This window comes from Rattus norvegicus, chromosome 8 (genome assembly GCF_036323735.1).
Source record: "Rattus norvegicus strain BN/NHsdMcwi chromosome 8, GRCr8, whole genome shotgun sequence".
In the NCBI taxonomy this organism is placed as follows: domain Eukaryota; kingdom Metazoa; phylum Chordata; class Mammalia; order Rodentia; family Muridae; genus Rattus; species Rattus norvegicus.
In genome coordinates this window covers 73,874,119-73,899,696 of record NC_086026.1, presented here as the reverse complement: position 1 = coordinate 73,899,696, position 25,578 = coordinate 73,874,119, and the positions used below count along the sequence as shown (strand labels likewise).

Sequence of the window (25,578 nt, the reverse complement as noted above, 5' to 3'; positions counted from 1 at the left end):
ACTGGCTGGTCTTGGTGAAACAGAAAGAAGAAGGGGAGATAAGTACAGCCATTTCTCTCTCTGCTTCCTGCATGTGACTGGCTGCCCCACACTCCTGCAACTGTCCTCTCCTTGCTCTGATGCCCTGTACCCTGGTGCTGTAGGCAGAAACAACCCTCCCTTTCTTAAGTTGTATTTCTTAGATACCTTGTCATAGCAATGAGAAAATTCTCTAGTACAGGGTGGGATGTAAAGGAGGAAGGGGAAAGACAGCCCATCAGGACACTGATCCTACGGTCAACATGTTCCAGTGGTTCTGGGTCTCAGGAATGCACACTGTTTTAACCTGTCCTTCAGTTCGAGCTCCCTGTCCTGCCTCACCTTGCTATACATCAGGACCTCCATAGACAGTTGCTTCCTCTCCAGACTCCTCTAGAGTGCCACACCCAAAATGAGCCCTCCAGGGAGTGGCAGCTCTGAGCTGCCCACCTTACCTCTCCCAGTGGCTACACACATTGGGGTCCTCAGGGTTCAGAGCGAGAGCCGCTTGCAGAAGGAAGACAACAAGGAGGCCCACCGTGGACGGCGCCATCAGGCCCTGTGTGGGAGAACAGAGAAGACAGGGCTTACTCAGACTTTGACTGCAGCATCTGCTTGGTGCTAAAACTCGGTCCTCCCTCAAAGTGAAGAAACGGGTACTAAATAGACTGGGTTTCCCACAGCTGCCACACAGCAACGGACACTGGATGCTTCACACTTAGAGCGTTGACTAACATGGCAACAGCTCTGAGTAACTGAAGAGTCTGAGTCATGGATCTGAGATCTCTCCGGGAAGAGGCCCACATGCAACGCTTTAGCTAACATTTCACAGGATTCAGAGCAGCCCCCTCACCCCAAAATCTTTCCTTAATACAGAAACCCAGATCTGGCCATTGTAGAGCCAACACTCTTCCCTCTCCCTCCCCCTCATTTCTGGCAAAGCTGGGTCATCCCAACATCATCTACTCTTCCTATGCCAAACTGTGTAGCCCACAGGGAACTGAGCCGACACAGCCGTCTGAAGCACTCTGGGCACCAGCCAACTGGAACTCTGGGCCCCTGTTTCTCTTTCCTCCAACAGGATATCAGTGCCCTGGGGTCACCAAATACCACTCCCACTCTGAGATGACTGACTGAGACATTCAGACACGGGGCTTTAAGGAAGCAGCATGCCCAGGTTATCAGGGCTCCTGAAATACCATTGTATGTCAAGTTTTAGTACAGATACACAGTGCCAACTACCTTGATCCCCAAATGAGAGATCCACAACACACTGCTTCTTAAGAAGGATGGAGAATAAGCCATGTGGGGGTGGCTAGGGGCCGCTGACCTTACTCTCCAAGACCTTATGACTCTACACTACAGCCTTACAGCACAGCTTCTAGTCTAAATGTTTCCACTATGGGGACACAGAGCGGTGAGGACACTTCCTGTGGAGCAGGACCTCATGGGTCCCACTGTCCTTTGTGAGCTGACCCAATGCCATGACTCATGGAAGAGGCACTATTGGGATTTATTTAAAGGTTTTAATGAATCCAGAATAGCTTTTCTTTTCAACTATTGACACTAAAAGAAATACGCTTTCCATTAAGCAGGGCTGAGGGTTTCTAGAAAACATTTTGACATTGGAAATCTGCCCCCAGATTTGAAATGGTTGCGTATCTAGCCCACAGGCCCTGTGATTTTAGATGAGGGCCACTTACCCTCCTTGGAGGACAAACAAGAACGGCACATATTTGCACACAGCCCGCAATCCAGTCCTCCATGCAGCCCCTTTCTCCTAGAGGCTTAACTGCTCGACTCCCCCCCTCCATCATTTCCTTGTTAAAGTCTTTCTTAAGCAGCTCCCTCAGCAACAAGCAAATCATCACAAATTCTGTGTAACCGTGGGGTCTAAATTAATGGCTAATGAGGCAGTACTTTCCACATGCATTCTGGAAATCACCCAGCTAAGTGCAAATTTAGCTGGAGATCAAGAGCATCTACAGATCCATTTTGGGAAAGAAGGGTGACTCTGTCACTCCTCCCTAAATTGGCAAAGCCCAAGAAGTGCAGCTACTCTCCTGGTCCCATCCTCTCTTTCTCCCAAGTTTAGCAGCAGAGACCCAGCAACGGCTACACGCACCCTGGAATCCACACAGCGTAGCTCGAGGGCTGCAGCCATTGTCAGCCATCTACCCAACCACTTCATTCTCCGCTATGAGATTCAAGTAGACACAAAAGGGCACCCACTGCTGGAGAGAGCTGGAGAGCCAGAAGAGACATGAACGTCTTTTCTATGGGGGTCTGGGATGATTAAGTATCTCTGAAAGGAAGGAATGGTGCACACAGAACTCAGGAAGGCAGATAAGACTTGAATGCAGAAGGTGTCTTGTCCCTGTTTCCTGTGTGACCCTGAGATGGCACCTATAAATTTAGTAGGCTTTGAATATCAAAGGGCCCATGATAACTAGAGGGATGGCTGCTTGGATCATAGCCACCATGGGCAAGCTCTTTAGAAGTCTTCACCAAGCCGGTTATGGTGGCACATGCCTTTAAACTAGGACTTGGGAGCAGAATCAGGTAGATCTCAGAGAATGTTCCAGGACAGCCAGGGCTATAGAGAAATCCTGTCTTGCAAGAACAGCAGCAGCAGCAGCAGCAGCAGCAGCAGCAACAACAACAACAACAAACAACAACAAAAGTATTAACTAAAGCTTTTCCTGTCGAGTCAGGTCTAAACAGCACAGTTTACCTCTTATTGGCAGGAATCACCGGAGACTGACCACAGCGGAGAGGGCAATGGCTGTCTGAATGAGCACTCTAAAAGAGGAAATGGTTGGAGTGGGAGAAATGGTATTTAGACTGACAGCCTAAGGCCTAAATACTAAGTCTTTATCGAGGGCCATGCCCAGCTCTGGTATGGGGAGGGAGAGAAGGATGTCCAATATTACGGAGAAAATGACAAAGCCTCTCAGAACCTGTGTCATCCAGAGTCTTTCCTGGAACCTGGCCAAGTCTGAGGTGTTTCCTGGGCTGTGGATGTGGCTTAATACGACAGCAGTTGCACAGTGTCTACAAGGCCCTGAGTTCCCTTCCAGCACTGAAGTCAACCAACCAGGAGGTCAGTCAATCAATCAAGAGGATGAGGAGACAGCCTAGTGAGTAAGAGCTCTTACTGCAGAAGCATGAGGACCTAAGTTTATAACTCAGCACTAGGTACGACAGTGTGCACACCAGGAGCCTCTGTGAGGGGTGGAGACAGGAGGATTGCTGAAGCTTGCTGGCTGCCAGTTTAGCTCTGGGTTCAGTAAAAGACTCTGAATGAAGAGAATAAGGTAGAGAATGATTCAGAATGGTGTCCTCTTCTGACCTCTGTACACAAATGCAAATGCACTCGTGTGCGCACGCGCACACACACACACTCATATACACACACACTCGTACACACACTCATACACACACTTGTACACACACACTCATACATACACACTCGTGTACACACACACGCACACACACTCGTACACACACTGGTACACACACACTTACACACACATACACACTCGTACACACACACACTCATACACACACACTTGTACGTACACACACACACACACACACACACACACACACACCGTTTTTTATCAGTCTAAGCTTCTTCACCCTGCTCCATCTCTCCCTCCAGTCTGCCCTTTGTCTTCAGCTCTGCCCTGTCAAGTAACATCTACTACCCAGCAGAGCTTGACAGAGGTCAGTACCATTGAAAACATCCCTTTTGAGCCCCAGACAGTGACAGCAGAAGTCCCGTGCTCCAATGTGGTCACCCTACCTACGCTGCCATCTTCCCAGCATGCTTCCTTTTTCTTTCTGACATGTTATAAGCAACCAGTGGTGAGGTAGAGAGCCCTACACTTCTATCTCACAGACTGACTCTTAAACAACTGTATCACCTTGTCTCTGACACTTCAATTAAGAAGACAGAAAAGCAGCCAGAAAGAAGCTGTCAGTGTGTGAGGGTATCTCCTCCCCAATCACTTTAGTGGGACTTCCTGGGGGCTCTCAGGGAGCACAAAGACCAAAGACATATGTTTATGAGATGACCAAGGGAAAATCAATCCTGCCACCATGGTTATTAGGCAACTCCATTTGGAGTGACAGAGGTTAACGTATCAGGCACCACCAGGGTATTAATAATTAAATAAGAAAATGCCCCAGGATCATTTCAGAGGAAGAACCATGTAAATAAGTCAGCTGGCTTGTTCCCTCTATCCCCTCCCTCTCCTTGCATGCTAAGAAGCAGAGAGGGAGCCAGGTTCCGGAGTTAGGGAGCTTCTTCCTACTTCAGTGTAGGAGGCCTCGTAGCTGATGAATGGAGGGGCAGAGGGATGACTGGGAGTGCAGTGAGGTCTGATCAGTCCATGCTCCTGACATGGCTAGAATAAGAGGAGGTCCCGTAGCATCTGTCTATGCCCAAAAGACCCAAAGCAGCCCTCAGGATGACTGAGACCCACTGACCAAGACCGAGAGCAAGAAGCGGTGTGGAGGCCAGCTGTGGCAGGTGGCCCTGGGGTGTGGAGGCCAGCTGTGGCAGGTGGCCCTGGGGTGTGGAGGCCAGCTGTGGCAGGTGGCCCTGGGGTGTGGAGGCCAGCTGTGGCAGGTGGCCCTGGGGTGTGGAGGCCAGCTGTGGCAGGTGGCCCTGGGGTGTGGAGGCCAGCTGTGGCAGGTGGCACTTGAGGAACCAGGTGGGAGAATCTCCTGCAGTGACCAAATGGAAACATTGGAAGGTGTTTTACAGCTTATGTGGGAAATTAGAATCCCGTGAGAACATTACAGAACTGTCTCCAGCAAAGGCTCTGAGGAATGGCTCTGCTGCCTGCTCCATCTTTACCTGCAATAACCCTGGTACATGGTGCATCAGTACAAAGCTCATGCTCTGAAAGAACCTAAGGATAGACCTTTCTAGCCTGGCCAGCCAGGTGAGCAGAGTTGTTCGTGACCCCGGGGTGGAAGACTTTGCTTCTCTTGTTGAAGGTCAAGTCTGCCAGGCTCACACCCAGTTCACACCAGTGTGCATCCTTCACCTTTGCAATGGTTTATTCTGACTCCTCTAGGCTGCCACCAGATATCTTAGGACACTGACCTGGGCTGGGAATGTGGTGCAATCTGCGGAGTGCCTGCTCAACATGTATGAAGCACTAGGATCAGTACCCAGCACTGCTCAGATTGAGCATGGCAGCGCTAATCCCAGCATTAAGAAAGCAGAAGTTCAAGGTCACCCAACTACACAGCGAGGTCAAGGTCAGTCTAACATATAAGAAGCTTTCAGGGGAGGGTAGAGAGACTGAGACAGTGACACAGTGAGACAGAAACACCCAGAGAACAAGAATGAGACACTGGCCTTGTATCAAAGAGCCCCCTCCTCCCTACCCAGGAGTCCCACTCTAGTCTGGGCTGGCCATGTAGACTGAGCCAACTTTGGCAACCCGGCTTTCTCAGGAGGCCTTTGTTCTCTTTAGCCTGACTCAGGTCAGCACCCGGGCAGTCCAGCCTGTTTTCTTGATGACACCCCACACCTGGCCAGGCACCAAGGGCTCTCTTAGCCAACATGCATAAACTGGGAGCAAGGGCAGATAGACAAACAGATGGCCCACGGACCTGTTGTTATAAAGTGATTGTCTGTGCAAAACTCCCACTTCACTTGCTACCCACCTTATCCTGAAGGTGCTAAAATCTTTTTTTAAGATTTATTTATTTATTATATATAAGTACACTGTAGCTGTCTTCTGACACACTAGAAGAGGGCATCAGATTTCATTCCATGTGGTTGCTGGGATTTGAACTCAGGACCCCTGGAAGAGCAGTCAGTGCTCTTAACCACTGAGCCATTTCTCTAACCCTTGAACATGAGGCCAGAGCCATGGACCCAAAACCTCTCTGTGCTGCTTCCAATGAGTTCTTCCTTCTCAACCAGTTTACGTTGGCATCAGGGGACCAGCGGTCAGATACCATTTTATGGACCTCAAACTCCTGATCCTCCTACTTCTGCTTCCACAGTGACTGTGCACTATCACCTTGGTTTAGGTAGAAACCACGATTGAACCCATGGTCTCTAGTATAGTAAAGACCCTACCAGCTGAACTACCTCACCAGCACTGTTTTATGGACCTTGGAAAGGTTCTTCTACCGCAATAAAATGGGTGGGGTATAATGACTGCTTGGAATCCATGAAGAGAAACTGGGGAAAGTGTATGTCCTAGTTTGTTTTCTGTTACTATAATAAAACACTCTAACTAAAGGCACCTTGGGGAGAAAGGGGATGATTTTGTTTGCATTGCCATGGCATAACAAAAGGGGATATATTCCTGAAGAAATGCTGCTTGCTGACTTGCTGAGGCTCATGCTCAGCTAGCTTCCAAATACAGCCCAGAGCTACTTAGTTAGGGAATGGTGCCACCCACAGTGGACTGAGTCTCATTAACAACCTGATAGACACAATTGCTCAATTCAGAGTCCTTTTTTAATTAGTGCTAGGCTTCAAGCTGGCAGTTAATGTTAACTAGAGCATGGCTCACAAAGACTAATGATGCCTGTCATGTATCCTGGATGGGACAGGGAAGTACAGACCCATATATTTGGGGTCCCTACAGATGTCACTGACCCAAAGTTGCTCTTCTGTAACTAACACCAAGACACAGTCTCTGCATTTTCTCTGGCCTTAAAAACCACTCTTATGTACCTTTTCACACACCCTTGCCACTCTTATGTACCTTTCCACACACCCTTGCCGCTGTCCCACACCAGGAGAACACCCAGTGGCAGTGTTTTCATCCGCTGCCTTCATGGCTGCTCCCGGTACACAGAGAGGGACTCTCAGGTCATCTCTGTTTACCTCCTAACTGATTCTACAGCTTGCCTCTACCTCCATTCATCTCAAGCCTTAAGAGCAATTCACCTGTCTCACCCGATAGAAGGCACTACTCATCCCCTGGGGATGAGGATCACAGGGCACATAGGGCTGTGCGAACTGCAACACAGAAACACCAGGCTGTTGGCATCAGTCACAGTGGGCACTCGTGACATCCTGAGTGTGACTCAGAGCCCTCGGTCTGGGCCTCCCCATCAGCACTGGCACTTGTCTGGCCAGGGAGGCAACACAAGGCAGGCATTGATGGCTGCTCAATAGCTCACACTGCAAGTGAGAGGAATAATGTCCTGAGCGGCTCATGAAAAGGCACTTTCAGGACCAGGGACAGCAGAAGCTGGGATTAATTGTGCACACACCTCACATCCCTCCCAGCATGTGGGTGCAGAGAGACCTCTATCTTCTATTTATAGGACATACACACACTTCTGTTATTTTTCTGAATAAAACAGAAAAGCCAAGTTTGCACGCAGGAGGCCAACACCAAGGTTATTGTCCCTTCCCTGCCCCTGCGTTCAGCTGCTCCACCATCCCCAGACCCCTCTCTGTTTACTAGCCTTGCTGGGGTCTGATCAGCGAGATGAAGGGAGGGGTCGCAGCCTCCTCAGCCCACCATTGGGAGGCTCTGTCTTTGCCTTGAAGCCTCTTGCTCCCGAGTTATCCCACCAGGGACTGGGTTTATATTGACCGCTTTCTAATCTCCCTATACAAAACAAACATAAATAAATAAATAATCCCACATCTCCTAATCTCCAAAAGAGCGCTCCCTTGACTGCAGGAGTGAAGAGCCCCAGTGCCAACGTGGGGGTGCCTGTCCCTCAGGATAAATCAGAAAGGGCTGTGCAGCCCCCTTCCCAGACATGTTAAATGTCTTCGCCCTAAACTGGGTTCCGCTACCCTGATAAATCCTGCTCTCCCTTTGCCCAGGAAGCTTCCCACTGCAAATCTCAGGAATGTCACTAGGGAGGCTGCCAATGCCCATCCATCAGAATCCAAAGCCTGCCCTGTCCCCTTCATCCCCTGCCCTGCTGAAAGCAAGTAGCCCTGACACCAGTCAGGTTGGAAAGAGATCACAGCACAGCCACGGGGCTCGGGAGCCATCTCTAAACTAATGAAGTGCTGGCCTCCTGCCCTGTTCCAACTAGTACAGGCTCTGTCCGCCCACCCCAACCCCGTGCTCCCCACTCCTGAGCAGGCAGCCTCACAAGTATGGCCTCCAGCCCTCAGAAGATGAAGGCAGAAAACTTATCTGTGTTCTTAGACCATCCTATTTCTCACAGAGCAATTATCTCCATCTTTCCATTTCTTTGCAAATCAGGGCCCACTCAGCGAGCCCGGCTCCTTCCCACCTCGCTATCCACATGCCTGCCTACTCTGTCTGCTGCTCTCACAGCTGCAGGGTTCTAAGAACGGTAGGGAGTCCCTCACGCCCAGGCATCGAGTCCTGGTTCCATTCGTAAAACCTCCCAGCCATGATGTAGACATCCGGGGGATGTGGCCATCCTTGGGGGATGGGATTCCATCCCTGCCCGCTTGGGAAGAAAAAAAATTTTTTTCTCAAATCACAAGTGCCCAGGAAGCCAGAAAGGACTGGCCCCTGAGTCCTGGAGACTTGTTCATCGATGGGTATTCAAGTGTCTCCAAGGTTTCTACAGTCTCTGGATAGCAAGCTGTAGGGTGACAGAACTGACTCAAGGAAACACAGCAGCATCTGATGCCCAATAACTTAAGCTCCAGGAATGGAGGTGATTTCCTCAGGGACAGGTGGCAAAGGCCGTCAGGGATGGGTTTGAATCCTAACACAGCCATAGGACGACATAGCCCAGTGAGAACCACTGCCTGCATCCCCCCTCCCATTTGTTTGTTTGTTGACTGGGTGTCAGGCTGACCTTACCCTCTATGACCTTCAGTTCCCAATCCTCCTGCCTTCACCTCTGAGATTACAGCTGGAGCCACCACACCTGGGTTGCACAGTGCTGGTGATGGCACCCAGCACTGTGTGTCTGGGAAGCAAGCACTCCAACAACTGAACTACACCCCGGGCCGGGCCTCATGTTTCTCATGAACTGTGTCACTGACATCACAGGGCTCTGAAAGCTACACACTGCGAGCAGCTGACGTGTTCAACCCAGAGAAGATGTTCAATGAAATATTCATTTGCTCCCGATGCACGACCTCCACCTCGGAGACCCTTTGCGGCCCTGTGATTTGGCTTCTAGAGTTCCTAAGAAGCCAGGAAAAGAAAAACTGCATAGGAAGAAAATCTTCGCTGGAGAACCTGGGCTCAGCTGAATAAACGTGGGGTTAGTTCTAACTACAGCTATCTAGGTGGACCCCATCATTCATCTGATTCAGCCACGGTAACACTGAGGTGACTCAAGCTGGACCCAGCTCCTGAACCCCTGCTGCAGGTACATAAGGATGCTGTGAGAGGCGGGGGCTTGTTCAAAGCCTACAGCCTTTCCCTAAAGGAAGCCTGGAGCAAGTACAGTGGGAAACCAGAGCCCTTTGCTGTGATCGATGTGCAGTTGTCTGGTATCCCCACTGATTAAGACCAAAGGCAAGTCCAAAGTGCCAGTCATGGAGAGAGGACCCCCGAAACAACATAAATGCCCACCCATGGGGCCTCAGTAAGTCACCTCTAGCAAGCCTGCTAACGCAGTACCAATGTTAAACACATCGAAGGAAAAGGTGTATGGTGGCTTGCACCTGTGTTCTAGCACCTGGTGTGTGTGGGGGGCGGGGGGGACCAAGGCAGGAGGATCCCATAAACCCAGGGATCTGAAATCAACCTGGGGGATGGTGAGAGAGAAGAAGAAGAGGAAGAAGAAGAGGAAGACAAAGAAGAGGAAGAAGAAGAAGAGGAAGAAGAAGAAGAAGAGGAAGAAGAGGAGGAAGAAGAAGAGGAAGAAGAAGAGGAGGAGGAGGAGGAGGAAGAAGAAGAGGAAGAAGAAGAGGAAGAAGAAGAAGAGGAAGAAGAAGAGGAAGAAGAAGAGGAAGAAGAAGAAGAGGAAGAAGAGGAAGAGATCACAGCACCGCCACGGGGCTCGGGAGCCATCTCTAAACTAATGAAGTGCTGGCCTCCTGCCCTGTTCCAACTAGTACAGGCTCTGTCCGCCCACCCCAAGAGGAAGAAGAAGAAGAGGAAGAGAAGAGGAAGAGGAAGAGGAAGAAGAAAAGGAGGAGGAGGAAAGGAGGAGGAGGAGAGGAGGAGGAAGGGGAGGAGGAGGAGAAGAGGAGGAGGGAGGAGAGGAGGAGGAAGGAGAGGAGGAGGAAGGAGAGGAGGAGGAGAAGAGGAGGAGGAGAAGAGGAGGAGGGAGGAGAGGAGGAGGAAGGGGAGGAGGAGGAGAAGAGGAGGAGGAAGGAGAGGAGGAGGGAGGAGAGGAGGAGGAAGGAGAGGAGGAGGAGAAGAGGAGGAGGAGAAGAGGAGGAGGGAGGAGAGGAGGAGGAAGGGGAGGAGGAGGAGAAGAGGAGGAGGAGAAGAGGAGGAGGGAGGAGAGGAGGAGGAAGGAGAGGAGGAGGAAGGAGAGGAGGAGGAGGAGGAGGAGAAGAGGAGGAGGGAGGAGAGGAGGAGGAAGGGGAGGAGGAGGAGAAGAGGAGGAGGAAGGAGAGGAGGAGGAAGGGGAGGAGGAGGAGAAGAGGAGGAGGGAGGAGAGGAGGAGGAAGGGGAGGAGGAGGAGAAGAGGAGGAGGAAGGAGAGGAGGAGGAGAAGAGGAGGAGGAGAAGAGGAGGAAGAGGAAGTAGTAGTATGCAGAAAGGTCTGGAAGCTGTATACTGTGTTTTACAGGGTTATCACATGCAGGAGAAAGCAAGAGGGCAAGGGCTGTGTTTTCTAGGCAGTTTTGTTATGATGGTGTTCTTTCCACATTTGGCATTATCATCGCAGGCACTGGGATAACAAAGATATGTAAAGTAATTCAACTGACTGCCATGGCTGGAAGATGACCCTGATGTATTGTGATGTGGGAGTCACAGATTATACAATGGCACAAACAGCACGGTCATATTCCTGCAGAGTGTCATGTGCACATGAACTGACCAAAGGAGCTGCCCCACACAGCAGACCTGAGAGGCTGCCACCCCTGGGAGGACAGTGGCCCCTTTATGAAGCTCCCCAGGAGGCCCTTGAAGCCATCTGGCTGAGGGGGACCTACCACCTCCACTGGATATCCCTGAGTCTTCTCGATGAGCATATCTGGGCTGTGATTAAGAACATTATGTGGGCTGGAGAGATGGCTCAGCGGTTAAGAGCACTGACTGTTCTTCCAGAGGTTCTGAGTTCAAATCCCAGCAACCACATGGTGGCTCACAACCATCTGTAATGAGATCTGATGCCCTCTTCTGGTGTGTCTGAAGACAGCTACAGTGTATTTATATATAATAAATAAACAAATCTTAAAAAAAAAAAGAACATTATGTGATTTCAAAGACCTGAGATGATCAGGTGAATGGGAAAATGGACAGTTAATGTAGATTTTTGTCAGCTCTATTCAGGATAACCCATGGATCAGGTTATTTGGATTTTAAAAGAAATTATTACAGTCCCTTTGTTCCCAATGCTGATAAATTCTAGATCCGAGTCCAGGTCAGTCCTGCTGGGTACTTCATCACCAAGGCAACAGCCAGCTCCACAAGGCCCAGAATCTCAAGGGGTTCCTGGGTCCCCAATTCCAGTTCTGCATCTCACTAACTGGTGGTCTTAGGTGGGTCTCCCAACATTGGGAGCCCAAGCTTCTTCATCTTGGAAGGGTTAAAAATGCAGCTCACTCTGTTAGTCCTTCTACTGATTGTTTGTTTGACTTCTTGTTTTATTTATTTAAAATTTTCATTTTATTTATTATTATTAACATGTGCACAAGATCGAGAGAGACAGAGTCTGAATGGGCACATATGTGTGCATGTAGGATCAGAGGACGACTCTGGGCTCTCTCCTTGCACTGTGGATTCCGGGGATTGAACTCAGTTCCTGATGTTTACGCAGCAGCAGACATTTTTACCACTGAGCCACCTAGCCATGCCACTCGCCCTGCTTTTGTTTCTTGAGTTCTCTGTAAATTCTAGATAACAAACTGCTGTCAGACGTGTAACCTGCAGTGATTTCCTTCCATCCTAAGGCTGTCTCTTCACAGATTCGCTACTTCCTCTGTGGTATGAAAGCTTCAATTGCATGAGGTCTCATTTGTCAATCATCTCCTGAGGAAAGATTTTTCAATAGAAATATAAAGCCATACGTATGCGTATGACAGGAGAGAAAATGTGAAGGGGTAAGGGGATGGCTCAGCAAATAAGAAAGTTTGCTATCTAAACATGAGGACCTGAGTTCAAATCCCCAGAGCCCACATAAAGTGCCAGGCATGGAAGGTTACCTGTCCTTGTAACCTGCTGCCATGGGGAGGGGGGCATAGAGACAGGAGCTTGCTGGCCACCAGTCTAACTCAAGGCTCAGGAGGGGCCTTCTTAAGGAAATCATGTGGAGAGTGAGGGTACATACCCTCTTGGGCCTTCACACACTCTTTGTCTTCCCATCCTGAGTTTGCTATCCAGAACCATGTTTAAGAAGAAAAGCAAGATGTGGTGGTACAGACCCTTTTTTTTTGTTTTGTTTTGCTTTTTTGAGACAGCGTTTCTCTGTGTAGCCCTGGCTGCCCTGGAATTCATTCTGTAGATCAGGCTGGCTTTGAATTCACAAAGATTCACCTGCCTCTGCCTCCCAAGTGTTGGGATTAAAGGTGTGTGCCAACACTGCATGGCTCAGAGTTTTAATCCCAGCACTGAGAAGGCAGAGACAGTCTCTTGCCCTGGACTCAAAATAACATGATGGATAGCAACTGAAGAACTACAACCAAATTGTCTTCTTTCTGGTACACACACACACACACACATACACACACACACAGACACACACACACACATATATGTACAAACACAAGAACATATATACATACTTGCACGCACGCATATACATGAATATACACATGCATATGCACATACATGCACATGCATGCACACATATACATGTACACACATACATACATACATGCACACACATATGAACATATATACACATGCATGTACATGCACATACACACAATGCACATATACACATGCATACACATATACTTGTGTACATACATGCAAATACAAACACACACATACACACGTACACAAGTAGAAGTAAAGTTGTCTGGTGGGAAATAGGGGACTAACAGAGTGAAGGAGCAAGAAAAAAGAGAGTGAAGAGACCATGGAGGGAGGTATGTATAATATATTAATTATTTTGTATTAAAACTCTAAAAGTAAATTCATTTAAAAAAATATGGCTCACGGGACAGCAAGAAGTTGAGGAATCAAGAGTGGCAGTGAGGACTGAGACAAGAGTGGAACAGGTGGCTCCAGGGCCGGGCACATGCTCAGTACTGCTGCGCTGGCATGGCTCTCCAAGGCTGTAGGGGCAGGGCCTCAGCACTGACATTCCTAGGACTTGACTGAGACTCCAGGCCCAGTGAAGAGCTGCTTCCCTGGGGTGCACTGGGTCTTCCAGAGAACACTGGGGATGAAGCCCAGTAGCACCGCTGACCCATAGTGGAAGCTAGAGATGATTCCAAGGCTAGCCCAGAGGCCATCTTGGGTATATCTGGGTTGGGCCTTGTGTGCAAGCAGCTCTTTTGTTAGAGGTACCTGTGACTCAACAATGACCCTAAGCCCTGGCTTCCTGGAGGAGGAAACGGCTCTCTCACCTTCTAGAACTCTACTGTGGACTGACCCAGTCACTCACTTCCCTTGTCACCCCAGGTTTAATCTCTGAATGGCACACTGATTCATTGTGTTCCTGGCCTGGCTCCTTGCTGTTTGTCTTAGTATTTTCCAGGAAATTGTTCATTAAGGCTAAAAGCACCTGCTTACTGTAAGAGAACATCATACAAGGCCCCTGTCATGGTCACCCAGGAAGAGCATTAATTAATGAAGGGAAAGCAACCAAATGTATTATAAATTAAAGGTCTGAAAAGAAATATCTGGTGTTTAGTGGGTTGTGAGAACAGGCTGAAATGGAATGTCATATCTCCAGACCAAGTTGGGGTTTAAAAAAAAAAAAAAAACAGGAGGAAAGAAATTACAGAAGGTGGCAGAGGTAACGATCTATTGCTGGAGCGACTGAAGCCTGGGCTTCCATTAAGAGAATTATAAATCAATTGTGTTTTGTCTAGGGGCATATACGTGTGGTGTGCACAAAATTAAAAGGCCTAACGCATCAGGTAGTCCCTGCCGAGGGGCCACGGAATGATGCTAATGGAGGCGTTTAGACCGGACAAAAGATACGACAGGCTGTGAGGAAGAGGTCCAGAGAGCTGAGTTCCTGGGTCAGTAGTCAGGTCAAGCGGGACTGAGGTCTCCCTGAGCACCAGGGTGGAGAGAAAATTGCAGCCCTGCCTCAATTAACAGGAACCTTCTACTCACCGGAAGGTGGCCATGCCCACAAGGGCCCATCAGGTCCACCCCACAGCCATACCTTCTGAGAAGAAGTATCCAGGGGCTGGGAGTGTAGCTGGTTGGTAGAGTGGGCAGAGCCCGGGTTTGAGCCCCAGTACCATATAAAGCAGATGCATGCCTGTAATCTCTGCACTTGGAAAGTAGAGATTCAGAGGTTCAAGGCCCTCTTTGGCTGCGTACATAGGTGGAGCCTGCCTGGGTTAGAGGCCGTCCCAAAGGGAGGAGCTAGGGAGGGAAGGAAAGAGAACAGTTTCCAGAGTGTGCGGCCCACCCATGTGTTCAGCTTCCTTTTCCTCTGCTCACTGCCACTCTAAAGGTCTTTGGGGAGGATAACCCTGACATCATACAAAATGTTCTAAATCCCGAGGGAGTTTGCCCATGCGGGAAAGAAGGGGTTACACGCGGAAGACTTTTGGTAGCTGGTACTAAAAGCACAGAAAACTGCTTAACTTCCAGCTCCACTAAAGAGTCAGAGACTCATGCCATCCTCAAAGGCAAAGCTAAGGTGGGGACAGGTCCCTGCCCAGCACCAGCTCTGCTCTTATGCTTTCTGCTCCTCCCCCAGATATCGCTGGCCTAGCCTCAATGCTGAGTCAATGCAGGTACAAAAGCAGGAATTCGTGCCAAGACTAACTCCGCTTCCCCAGTGGTCTAATTCCCAGGTATGCCCACGAATTTCTAAATCTGCCATAATGCATGTGGGGACTCAATGGGGTGGGAAGGATGGGAGGCAGGCCAGAGCTTGCTAAACCCTCACCAGATCTGAAGCAGGTCCCCTCAGCTGTGCCAAGATGGGGACCCAAAAAACAAGGGCTGAGTCTGGTTGGGAGCAGGCAGGTGGAAACCCTGCTGGCAGGAATGAGGCTTGGGCAGCCAGTTAGAAAGCCGGGATTGGAAATTAAAATTCAAGCGGATACTGGGTACCCTGAGACTTCAAGCTCTGTGAAGAGCCCTTGGTGGGTCCAACCTGGCTGTCCATGGTGCCAGAGAGCATTCCAGCTATACCCCAGTCCCTGCATACCCACCACACACTGGGGTTAGGGAGGAGTGGACATCTGAAAGTCTGCAGCAGACCAGGTATTGACTGGGCTGGCACACGGTACCAACTCAGTCCTCCCTGTAACTCTGATGGAGGTGTTAGAATCTCCATGTGCGTGCAGGGGATGAAATGGAGGCTTCTGGGTAGACATGGGTGAGTCACGTGGCTGAGTTAGGAGCTCAGGGTTCCCATGCTGCTTGCCAGTCACTCAGCTCCCAGACCTGTCTCCATCCTTTGGTTTGGCTGGGTTTTGAGACATTCTCACATAGCCTAAGCTGACATCAGTTACTACGTAGCAGGCAGTGACCTTGACCTTGCTGTCCCCCTGCCTTAACTGCCCATTCACCGCCCATGTTCTGTGACCACAGTACATAGCTCCACTCCGGGCTTCTGTGATGCTGCGAATGGCACCCAGGGTTTTATGTCTGCTCCACTCGGCTTCATATTTCGAACTCACGGGCCTGTATACAAGTATATGAGAGGAAGAGAAAAGGTGAGGTGCGGGGAGAGAGGAGAGGGATGGGGTCATCTCTGTGGATTCAACCCTCCCCCTTACCTATAAGATACAAACAGAGAAGGGTAGACACTATATGACTGTGAGAAAAATCCCAGTTCAGAGCTCAGAAGATAGGTTTGGGCCAGCCACATGGTCCCTTGGGTGCTTCACTGTCCCATTAGCTGAGAGGAAGTCTCTGTCAGCCATGGTCTCATTTGAAGCACAGTAGCTACAACCTGCTACTAGCTGCTTTCTCATGGTGATTTTTGGCTATAGTACACGCCTTGGGGTGCAAGGGTTAGATCCATACGGAACTGGGCTGAGATTTCAAAGCCCCTTTGACTCAGATTTTAAAGCAGGGAGACAGTGAGAGTGCAGGAGCCAGGCAAGGGACCCTCAGCACACAGTCTCAATAGGTGAGGCTACTCAACACCCTGCGTGGCTCAACCCAAGATGTCCTGCGTGAATCCTCCCTGTGTCATTCCTGGCCTAAAGACTTTCATTGATATCATAGCCCTATATCAGTGGTGCTCTATGAAACTGTGGAGGGAAACCCAGGGTAGCCCTAAGGCAAGCTTCCAAGGAGGGTGAGCTAGTACTTGACCCCTACACTCTAGGGCTGTCAGTAAGAAGCCAATTACTGGCCAGAGATCTTACCAGGACAGGTGAATGTAGGGCTCAAATTGAAGCCTGTAGTCCTTGCCTTGGGGTGTGAGGTTTATTGTAAAAAGGGCCAGTTCCCACCCCAAGGGAAAGACATGCACTTCTGCCCCAGGAATAAGTAGGATCCCACCCCTCTCCGCACCCCAGCCCTTCCGGATGTTAGCACTTATATGTGTGCATGTGTCTGTGCATGTATGCCATGGTAAAAGCTGACCGTCAACCTTAGACGTTATTCTTCAGAAGTAATCGGTCTTGGTTTTGAAGCACAGTCTCTTACTGAGACCTGGACCTAACCAGTTCTATCCTGGCTTGCCAGTGAGCCCCAAGGTTCCCTGCCTTCACCTCCCCAGCCCTAGGATGGCACACACCAGCACTCTTACCATAGGTCCTGGGAATTGAACTCAGGTCCTCATGCTTGCACAGTGCTCACACTTGACCAATCTGAGCCAGCTCCTTAGCCTCCTTCTTTCCTTTAGCTCTTCTGTATGGGGTCCTCAAGATGCTGGGGTGTGGAGTGCCGCATGCTTCTCTGCACGGCTCTCCAGAAACATCTCGCTCAGATGTGGCTGAGGCAAGATCTCTACATCAGAAAGGACATATCTAGACAGCGCAGGCGCCTGGCAGCCTCCGATCATTCCGCAAAGTGGAGATGAGGATAAAATCAGCCCAGGGGAAGGCAGAGGAGACATTTATTTCAAGCCAATTTCACCCACTGTGGAGCAATCACTAAAGCCAAATGGTAGAGCTTCGTGCTTATGTGTTGTGGCGTGTCAATCCAAGGAGAGGAGTGAGCTCGTGTGACTGCCAGCCTGGTGCAGCTGCTGGGGGTGGGGATGGGGGGTACTGTGTGGGGACAGAATCTGCTGACAAGGTTGTTTCATGGCCTCCAAGGAGGACCAGAGCTGAGCACCCAGCCAAGGATCAGAAGAAACAGGCCAGAGGCAGAACAGCCAGAATCCAATCCCTCCCTCTAAGTCTAGTCAGCTGTGTGAGCCTCGAGTCACTGCACCTCTCTAGTCTTCTTGAACAGCAGAAACTATAATCCCTTCACAAGTGCCTGGTCATTCCAAAAGGACACATAGGCTTAAATTTAAAGCCCTGCATAGAAGATTTCCACCAGCCACAGGGCCACTGGAGACTTCTAACCTCCTCTGGACCTCAGTTTCCCCATTTATAAAAGTTGTGGGCTTATGAGATGGCTCAGCAGGTAAAAGTGCTTGCCCACAAACCTTATGATCTGAGTTCAATTCCCAGGACTCACAAAGACAAAGAGGCGAATCCACTCCTACAAGTTGACTTCTGTATGTACACATCTCATTGCATAGTCCCTACCCCAATAAATAAACATCTGTAAATGTTTTAAAAGAAGTTATCTGATAGTCTTTCTAGTGAAGATCCTATGGCTCTTCAAAATTCTTGGTACATGCCAGCAGCGGGAGCAGACAGGAGGTAAGAGAGTCCATCCATCCACCTGACATTGTATCTGCTGTCTAGCCCCATCTGACTACCAAGGCAGTGCTGGTCCCTGGTGTTTGCATATGAGAAGTGAAGCTGAGACACAAAGAGGCCAACCAGAGATCAAAGAGTCCATAACAGATGGGTTTGACCTTGAACCCAGATCTCCAGATCCCCCAGTCCAGTTCTGGACCTCCTCCATCATACAACTGGAAAATGGAAGGTGGGTTCTCAAGCAGCCCGTCCTTGGATTGTGAGAGGCCAGGACAGCCCGAAGACTCTGAACGATGAGGTCCTCAGGGGCACACTGGAGTCTACCACCAGAACCTACCCAACCATCAAGCTACTGCCTCTCCAGCCCATTCATAGATCTTCCTCCAGTGGGGCCTTCCTCCAGTGGGGCCTTCCTTTAAGGGCAGAGAGAAGTGCTGTTCAACTTTTCTAGAAACACCCTCGTAGACACGAAAGCTGTATTTCATGGTGATTCCATATCCAATTGAATGGGCAATGAAGATGAACCATCACAGACTCTTTCTCAAGACACCTCTAGACAACAGCAGACTCAGGGACCAGAGGCTCCTTGTATAACCTGGACTAGGACAAGTGCCCTGGGCATCTAAGCTCCAATTGTAGACACCACAAGGTAAACCCTCACCAGCACCCACAGCAGGTGCCCCTCTACCCACAGCAGGTGCCCCAGTGCCCACAGCAGGTGCCCTAGCACCCATGGGTCTTACAAGCCCTCCATGAGGCCAACCTGCCCATTCTTCCCTCTGCCCATCTGGTTACTCAACTCTTACTACCAAGCCTCTGAGACATGACAGGCACTGGAGTTCCTGATAGGTACAGATCAGACACCATTCCTCCCAGAGATGACCAGTAGGTTTGTCAAGCCCTACTGCCCAAACACTGGCAATCCTGTCCTGAGTAGTGGCTGAGGCAGACTCCAAACTCAGAATCTGAGGCCCTGAGTCCTGAGAGGCCACTGTGGTGCATTTCTCCTGCTCCACATAGAAAACAGTGTGGACAGGAGCGTGGCTCACAGCAGAATCACGGTCAGAAGCCCTACCCGGGACCTTCCTTCTAGCTCCTCCTTCTAACCAACCTTCAGAGCACTACAGCAAAATACACCTTAATAAGCATTAATTAGAATATGCTAATGAGGAGAAAGATGATCTCACAGACCCTGAAGTCCCAAAGGGAAAGAAGGGGAAAAAAATTCAATATTAAGTTCCATCTCATTTCAAAGCCACTTTCAAAGTGGCTGTAAATCCTACCCTGGACATGATATAACAAGATGTTGCCAGCAGCTCAGATGTCAGAGATTAGCGGCTGTCACATGCCATGCCTTCAGAGCCCTTTTACATACAGAGTCCAAGGTGTGCAGACTCACCTCGTGTGGGGCGCTGTCTTCTCGGTACCATGACTACCTGGGGGATCAGGGGCTGGGCTTGTTAATGATGACAATGGGCTTCCTCTAGGTGTGAATGCAGTTTGGGAACAAGTCCTCTGGTGTGACCCAGTCCCTGGTGTGTCTATGTGTGGAGTAGGAAGGACACAAGTGTCTTCCTGAGTGAGGGCCAGGAGGAGCCATGTGGCTCTTGAAGGGAGAACCAGCCCAGCAGATGATGAGTGAGCTAGACTCATCTAGGCTAGACCATCTGGGCTAGACTCATCTAGGCTAGACCATCTGGGCTAGACCATCTAGGCTAGACCATCTGGGCTAGGCATAGATAACTGGGGCTCCATCCCCTCACCTGCAGATAGAGGTGGCAGTGTGGCCCCTGTGAAAACTAAATGACACAATGACACACCAAGAATTCACCAAATGTAGCTGCTGTCGCTGAGCACAGCGCAGCAGTCAGAGCTTACACTGCCTTCTCTCTGGCTTCTTCACACCCTCATCTCAGACACCCACAAAAGCCCCAGGCTGTTGTCTCAAATTCTTCCTAGTTTTCAACTTTCTGGGCAATTTCAGGAAGTTGACGTACATTCTCTGAAATACCTTCTCTGATTCCTGTTTGTTTGTTTGTTTGTTTTTGAAGGACAGTCTCATGTAGCCTAGGCTGGCCTGGCCTCCAACTCACTATATAGCTGAGGCTGACTTTGGACTTCTGATCCTCCTGCCTCTGCCTCCTGCACACTGGGATCACCAGTGTGTGTGTTATCAAGTCTGGTATTATGCAGTGGGGGAGAGCAAGCCCCAGGCCTTACGCACCCCAGGCAAACACTCTACCATTTGGGCAGCTTGCCCAGCCAGCATCTCTGACTCATAACTGCATTCTACAAAGGGAAGTTGGTCATTCCCTCAGATCTACCTCAGGGTGCTGGTAAAGATCAAAACGATAATGCAAATCAAAGTGCTCTGAAACAGACAGGAAATGGTATGTTGATGAAATTCTCCTCATTGCACTCCAGCTGGAAGGCTGTTCTAGGAGCCTTGACTTGTCTCTCCTCCCCAGACCACAAGGAGTAGCCTCAATTCCCCAGGAGTCTACAGTTGCTCCAGACAGCAGTCTATAATCGTCAGCCTCTCGATGCTGATGATGTTCGACTTGAATCCCTCCTGCTGTCTTCTTGCTCTGTCCCTCAGAGATCAGCCAGAGGTCACCATGTGGATGGAGACAGTTTTTCATTTCCAGGAAAATCAGAGCATTTGGACCTACTGTGCGTGACTTCTCCAACTCTGCCAGGAGCATCTTGCTGCTGGAGCTAATCACGGAGGGGAAGCCACTGCCTTGTATTCCAATGTTGTAGCATGTCAAACTGTTCCAAGTCTCTGGGTATTGCCTCTCCATCTCTATTTATTGATCTGCAGATACAGCAGTCTGCGGCTGGCCCTGGTCCAGGGAGTACACTCAGTGGCTGGTAGGCAGGTGGAGTGGAGCAAGTTCTCAGTCCTTGGCAGAGGATAGAAGGGCCTGGAGGTGGGCCTCAGCCCCGTGTGTTTACAAGAGGGAACCAACTGCTCATTGATTCATCCCATCTCTCATTCTCTTGCCTATCGGGCACCTAATATGTTCCAAACCTTCCTTCCATAGAGGCTGAGTACTTATCTATCTTCCACCCTTACTGTCTGTTCCTATCCAACCAGCATCTTCTACAGTGGCTGCGAAGGTTGATATTCCTGTCAACTTGGCGGGGTCTAGGATCGCCTAGGACACACCTCTGGGTGCGTCTTGAGAGAGCTTCTAGACTCGTTTAATTGAGATTGAGAGGGAAGGCCCATCCTGAATGCGGGGAGCACCATTCTGTGAGCCGAGGTCTCGGACAGAATGAAAACAAGAAGGCAGCTGGGCACCAGCATCCGTCTCCCTCTGCTTCCCGACTTCAGATGCAACGTGACTAGCTGTCTCAAGTTCCTGCTACCATTCCTTCCCCACCATGATGGATGGGATCCTTCAAACGCCGAACCAAAATAAACCCTTCTTTCCTCAAATTGCCTCTTGTCAGGTGTTTTTGTCAAAATAATGAGAAAAGTAACTAACACAGTGGCCCAGTCAGACTCCTCCCCATCTGCCCAGTCATTTTCTCCAGCAGACACAGGACAAGGCACTGGGTACACAGCAAAGTCAGACTCCAGTGAGGGAGAGGAAACCAGATATAGCCAGGAAACCACAACATCAGAGAAGACCTGGATTCCAAGGTCATTGCCAAGGGAGCTAGACAGATTCTAACCATGGTAGGAGGTGTGGCCGTGGTGAAGAAGGCAGAAGTGTCACCAGGTAGGTAGACAGGTGTGCTCTGACAGAGTGTGGGGACCTTGAGGTAAACAGATGCCCTGAGAGAGGAGAGGGGATTCATTTGTTTGTGTTTGTGTTTGTTTTTAATGATGGATACTCATGGGCTATTTGGTGAATTGAAACTATTCTGGGAGACCACTGCATTTGCTCTGTACATTTGACTGTTAAGTTAAGTAGTTAAGACTGTCTTCCTGTCTTAACTACTGAACGATACAGTGTATGGACTAGTTACATAGCATAGGGTCATGTTAGGTGTTATAGGTGACCTGAGGGTGATGTACAGTTTATAGGAAAGCTGGATCTACTGGTGCGTGCCTGTAATCCCAACACTCAGACAGCTAAGGACGTTTGTTAAACGCAGAAGGGTGACCATGTTATTAAAGAGAACAATTATGTCTCAAAAAATAAAGGAAAGAGGATAGAGGGAGGAAGAGAAGGGGAAGAGAAGGGAGGCCAGAAAGAAAAAGAAGGAAAACCAGCAGAGAGGGAGGAGGGAAGGAGAAGGATCAAGGAAGGAAGGACAGACAAACAGAGGTATAGATGAATGCTATTTACAAATGCCCTGTTATATTAAGGAGCTGGAGTATCCAATGACGCCTGTATCCATGGGAGTAGGAAAACAACCCCCTCGGATTTTGAGGGTGACAGTAGTGGCCCCTGTTGCTACAGAGGGCACTCCAGCCGTGGATATGTATGTGTAACTCTCTATATGCCTAGAACCTCTATATATTTTATGCTACGGAAGGTGTGGGCAGTGATTCCCTTAATGGGCAGAGCTAAGGGTATCACAGAGGACGAGAGGAAGGTATGAAGCAGGCCAAGGGAAAATATATCCTGAAAACACTGTAGGACATGATGTCTGCATGTGAAATCCATCACTTGGGAACACTGGAGTCCCAGTTCATCTTCCACCTTCTGGAGAGAGTCTGCTCCCAGGATTTTTGGCCAAGGCCACAGAAAATCAAAAGAGATCAGGACACAGGGAAGTAAGCAATCTCCTGTCTTCAATCACACCTCTACCCCCACATCTGCCCCAGAGGTGGAGCAGCACCTGGGTCTGCCATGCCTCCCATCACCACCCCCATCCCTCACACTGGGCAGTCTCCACAGGGACCACATCCTAATGACTGATGAGGTGGGGCTGAGGATAAGCCAGAGCCGGCAGGTCTGATGCCAGATTTAGACTGCCATTCCCTGCCAGAGTCTTAAGCCACTGCAGAGGGAGCAAAGGCAGGAGCCATCCTTCCAACCCCTAAACATCTTTAGCCATCTTTACTCCCCTATGACTCTCAAAGAACTTCTGGCTCTTGGACATGCTCTGCCAGCAAGGAATGGAAGGATCACGGCCATGTCGCCTGAGGTGACCGCTCAGACTAGGTATCCAGCACTGTAAGGAGACTCTGGGACAACCACACAGGAGAAGGAGGGCAGATGCCTCAGCAGCATGGAGTCCAGAGTCTGTCACCACCTGGAGCAGCCCCTTCACCACAGAAGCAGGTACTTCTTGGCACCTTTGTTCAATGGCATTATAAACTCTTCAGAGATGTCCCAAAGCCAGTTAGAAAAACTCCCAAGCATTTGGGGAGATGACTCACTGAGTACAGCATGAGGACCTGAGTTCAAATCCCAGCCCTCACATAATGTCCCTGCATGGCAGTGCATGCGCTGGTAACCACAGTGCTGTTGGAAGCAGAAGCAGAAGATCAAGGGGGCTTACTGGAAGCCAGAGTAGCTATGTATTCCAAGAGATTGTCAAGGCCAGAGTGATAGAACAAGATGCCCGATGTCCTCACATAGCTACACACACACACACACACACACACACACACACACACACACACGCACAACTTTAAAGAAAGATCCTCCATGACACAACAGGTCCTAACACTGTACAACCTAAACGAGCTCCATTTCTGATTGGGCCTTGCCGGGTGATCTTGACAGTCAGTCTCTGCATCTTCATTGTCCCTGTCTGTAAAGTGGAGACACAGACAGCAGCTGCTTCAAAGGATTGTCACAAAGGCAGAATAAGTCAACACACACACAGTGAGCCAAATGGGGAGGGTGCCACACAGCCACCAGAGTAGGTGTCTATGGATCTCCAGGCACAGCCCGGCTTTCCATTCCTTTAGGCACAGCTACCAACCTCCTGCCTGAGCCAGCCAGACCCTGTCCCGCCCTCTCCCTATTGGCATTACTCAAAACCCAGCTCACTGGGGTCCAGATGAAACTTACAAAGTGGGAAGTTGTCAAACAAGTACAAAGATTAATTGAAGGGTTCAACCATGAGGGCAAGGAGCGGACTCACTAGAACCAGAGCCAATTAAAAAGCAGGCGAAGCGTTGTACTGATGTCACCAACCAAGACTCACCACCCACTAAGCAGTCTAGAGCTGGGTAGGAGGCCATCCAGAACACCTGCTGCCCCCACCTCACCCCCAGGAGCTTCAACGCCCATCACAGAACCATTCAGAAACGGCAAAGGTCTTGGGCATGCAAGGCCCCTCCCCTGCTGCCTGGAGGCAGCGCCTGCTGGGGCCCCTAAGAAGCTAATTAACCACACTGACTAATTACAAGGCCCCTTTATACTGCTCCTTGACTCAGGGCAGAGCTGTGGGGAGCCCGGGCCTGGGAAAGAAGCCCCCTTTCTTTCATGTAGCTCTGGGGAAACCAAGCTCTTCTGATCCCTTGGCAAGCCGCAGTCCTACCAGCCCCTGAGCTGGGGCCCAGGCCCCCGGGGAGGCCAGCAGTTCAAAGCCAGCCTGGCAGGCATGGTGGGTCCACTTGGGATGAGGAATAATTAGGGCATTCCAGACCATCAAAATCAATAACATAATTAACAAATATTGTGCCATTCCTCAGAATCTTGCTAGGAATTACACTGTCTTTGATCATACAATGTTCTCTGACTGTTAATGACATGTAATGTTAATTACCAGGGAAATGGAATGACTCCAAATCAAGACTTCCTTGGAGAATAATTAATATTTTTTGAGGAGCTGGGAGCTTGTGAGGGGGTCCCTCCAACCGTGCTGACATTAACTTCAAGAAGCCCAGCCTTGATCCTCGCTTACAGGTAAGCTGTAAGCTCTCTGCACAGAGTCCTGCTTCTGTGGCTCCCACACATTGCGGCACTGACAGCTCTTCGGTGAGTGAATGGGACCATGGAAAGAAGAGACAAGCTCATCCTGACTTTCCCAGTACCATGAAGGGAAAGCACATGGGCCTCACAGCCTGCCTCATTTATACATCATGCTTGATGCCCCACAGTCTCATAGAGAGAGACCCCTTCTCAAGTGAAGTGTGTGTGTGTGTGTGTGTGTGTGTGTGTGTGTGTGTGTGTGTGTGTGTGTGTGTAGACTAGAGTTTTAGAATCAGGAGACAAGGCTCAACTTTGGTTCTGTTTGCCCATGTGCTCCCTGGGCTCTCTGTGGCTTCTCCCAGGGCCTCAGCTTTGCAGACAGGGTCACTGTAGGCTCATGCATGATTCACAGAAGTGAACCCTAAATGCCAGCTCTCCCCAGCCTGGCACTGGATGACTCTGGTTCTATCCAGGCCTAGGTAACATTAGCAAGATCTCAGGAGAGAGGCACACAGCTTTGAAGAGTCACCCAGGGTGTTAGACTGCCCACCAACCTTTCTACACCATTTTCCAATATCCTATAATGCCAGAGACAGCAGTGAGAGAGCCAGGTAGCCAGTAGCCACGAGTGGGCATGGTGGAAGTCAAGGACAGCACCACACCTGCTCCCCATGTAACTGTAACAGCAGTTTCT

General features: G+C 49.8%; 1 protein-coding gene across 25 annotated transcripts in view; it reads right to left on the bottom strand.

The window, feature by feature from the left end:
• Positions 1–25,578, bottom strand: part of Megf11 (multiple EGF-like-domains 11) — a 325,661-nt gene that overhangs the window by 213,532 nt on the left and 86,551 nt on the right. For all 25 annotated transcript variants that reach the window (XR_005488258.2, XR_005488259.2, XR_010054415.1 and 22 more), the window contains one exon: positions 474–577. Coding sequence is in view for 22 of the 25 variants with exons in the window: in XM_039082458.2 (XP_038938386.1) it covers positions 474–571 (98 nt within the window). In the remaining 3 variants the exon portion in view is untranslated. The remainder of the gene's footprint in view (positions 1–473; positions 578–25,578) is intronic.